Here is a 2,923-nt window from a genome sequence, read left to right as displayed (position 1 = left end):
ACGTCGACCCAAACCAGATGGGTGAGATGGAGCCCCTACACAAATATGAGTATCGTGTAGATGAGGAATTTGCATAGGATTATGAAGAATCCAATAACCGACTTGGGTACATTCAGATCACTAAAGCTAGACCGACTCCACCACCGGCTCCCCAACGCACTAGCCGAAAGTTAGCCAATATCACAGTAGATCAACCTGGCACGAGCGGAACACGGCCGCCACCTCAAGCCACCCCACTGACATGACCTGCACCTGTAGTGCAGTGGACCGACCCAATGGCCGATGCAACCCTTCATACCTCAATCTTCTATACCTATGTCAAGATCAATGACAAGGTATGCAAGTTGATCGTGGACAGTGGACGTTGCATCGACGCCATCTCCGACGTGATCGTCGCCCAACTAGGGTTGGCGGCCGTACCTTTCTCGACTCCCTATGATGTGTCGTTGATCGATACTTCATCCCTATCACTGAAACGTCAATGCCACGTCCTGTTGAAGGTGAGCTCCTACGATGAGAGCATCCTTTGTGAGGTACTTTCTATGAAAGTAGGACGCATCATCTTGAGCTGTCCTTGGCTATATGACAACGACGTCACTCTAGCCAGAAGGACGAACACGTGTTCATTCGTGTACCAGGGATGGAATGTCACATGGTACCCATATACCATAAAATTGGCGAACAAGACGGTCCCGACCAGGCTAGCCGGGTTAGTGATCGTACGTGGCACCTTGTTCCCTCAGGACTTGGGACGCGAGATCGACGACACGCCAGTGTGCCTCATCATCGCTCTTGATGCTTCCCCATATACACCCGTCGCTCCACGACCACCTGAAGTCGAGTCCCTCATATCAGAGTTTAGTGGCGTATTCCTTGAAGAATTGCTCGACGATTTACCGCTGATGCGCCACATACACCACGTGATCGATCTCGTGGCCAGAGCATCACTACCGAATCTGCCCCATTATTGCATGGAGCCGTAGAAGTATGAGGAATTGCTACGACAGGTCCAATAGCTACTATTGAAAGGCCTACTCCAGGAGAGCCTCATCCCATGTGCAGTCCCTGCACTTTTGGCCCCAAAGAAGGATGGCGCATGGCGAATGTGCTATGACAGTCGAGCCATCAACAATATAATGGTCAAGTACCGTTTTCCCCTTCCCAACAATATACAGGATCTTTTTTACATGATGGCCAGATCCACTGCCTTATTGAAGATAGCTCTCCGTAGTGGATACTAACAGGTTCAGATTCGTCCCGAGGACGTTTGGAAGACCGCCTTTAAAATTAAAGACGTGTTGTATGAGTGGAGAGTCATGCCCTTTGGCCTCTCCAATGCACCAAGAACCTTCCAGCGGCTCATGAACGATGTACTCCGTGTGTTCATTAGAAAGTTTGTCGTCGTCTACTTCAACGACATTCTCATATATAGCCGCACGTGAGACAAGCATCTCGAGCATCTTGAGCATCTTCGACAGGTTTGAACAGTTCTCAGATGAGAACAATTATACGTCCACCTGAACAAATGAAGCTTCCTTACCCCGAAAGTTACATTTCTAGGATTTATCGTATCAGTCCAGGGCGTCGCCGCCGACCCGGAGAAGGTGTGAGCCATCACATCGTGGCCTCTGTCGGCTAACGTCTATGACATACAAAGTTTAATTAGACTCGCCACATTCTACTGGCAATTTGTACAAAACTTTAGTTCTGTCACGGCTCCAATCAAATTCTGCCTTAAGGTAGAACCGTTCGCATGGACACAGGCAGTAGATCGAGCTTTCCAGCGAATGGAGCTCATGATGACTTAGGCACCCATCCTCCGTCTCCCTGGCATTAAGAAAGTCTTCGAGGTTACTTGTGACGCTTCTGGCGTCAGAATCAGCACTGTGCTCAGCTAGGAAGCGCATCCCGTGGAGTTCTTTAGCAAGAAGCTGAATGACGCGAGACTCCGCTACTAGACTTACGACAAGGAGTTCTACGCCATCATTAGTCATTGAAGCATTGGAGGCACTATCTCCTCTCGAAGGAGTTTGTACCTTTCTCGGATCATGAGGTGTTCATGTACCTTCATTCCCATCAGAAATTGAGCGACCACCATGCGAGATGGATCGAGTACTTACAGGATTTTACCTTTATCATTAAGCACAAGAAGGAAAAGGATAACGTCATCACCAACGCACTCAGTCGAAGAGCGCACGTGCTTAACATCATGAAGGCAAAGATTCTAGGATTTGAGGAGATTCGAGAGGGGTACACTAGCAGCCTTGACTTCAAGGCTATCGTCACAAAGATCCAGTGAGGAGCGTCCCGCAAGTTCAGGGATCACGTCATCACCGACAGATACTTGTACTACCAAAATATGCTGTGCGTGCCACGCACATCACTACGTGACTTCCTGACTTGGGAATGTCACACTAGAGGTCTTAGTGGCCACTTTGGCCGCGACAACACCATAGTCGCCAGAGAATATCAGTTCTACTGGCCCATCTTGAAGCGATACGTTGGCAATATCATCGCCCAGTGCTGCGTATGTGCCTTGGCCAAACAGGTCAAGAACAGCACCGAGTAATACACCTCGTTACCGGTGCCCAAGCGACCATGGGACGACGTCAGTATGGACTTCGTCCTAGGGTTACCCAAAACCGTAAGATGACATGACTCTATCATGGCCATCATTGATGGGTTTTCAAAGATGGCGAACTTCGTGCCTTGTGCAAAGACATCCGACGTTACTCAGGTTGCACAATTATTCTTTCGAGAAATTGTGCGTCTACGTGGCTTGCCCAATTTGATCGTCTCTAACCGAGACGTCTGCTTCACGAGTTACTTCTAGAAGACCTTGTGGAGTCTCCTCGGGATGAAACTTAAGTTCTCGATGGCTTATCACCCTCAAACCGATGGTCAAACGGAGGTAATCAAGCAG

General features: G+C 49.0%; 1 protein-coding gene across 1 annotated transcript; it reads left to right on the top strand.

The window, feature by feature from the left end:
• The first annotated feature begins 275 nt into the window (after positions 1-275).
• Positions 276-983, top strand: LOC144703775 (uncharacterized). The gene has a single exon (XM_078576067.1). It carries the CDS (start codon positions 276-278, stop codon positions 981-983), a length of 708 nt encoding a protein of 235 aa, XP_078432193.1.
• Positions 984-2,923: the final 1,940 nt, after the last annotated feature.

This window comes from Wolffia australiana, chromosome 1 (assembly GCF_029677425.1).
Source record: "Wolffia australiana isolate 7733 chromosome 1, ASM2967742v1".
In the NCBI taxonomy this organism is placed as follows: domain Eukaryota; kingdom Viridiplantae; phylum Streptophyta; class Magnoliopsida; order Alismatales; family Araceae; genus Wolffia; species Wolffia australiana.
Note: the sequence above shows the minus strand (reverse complement) of the source record. Positions and strands in the feature narration are given on the sequence as shown.

What these genes read in the sequence shown, in the direction of transcription:
- LOC144703775 (XM_078576067.1), top strand. Translation starts at nt 276, where the DNA reads ATGGCCGATGCAACCCTTCATACCTCAATCTTCTATACCTATGTCAAG.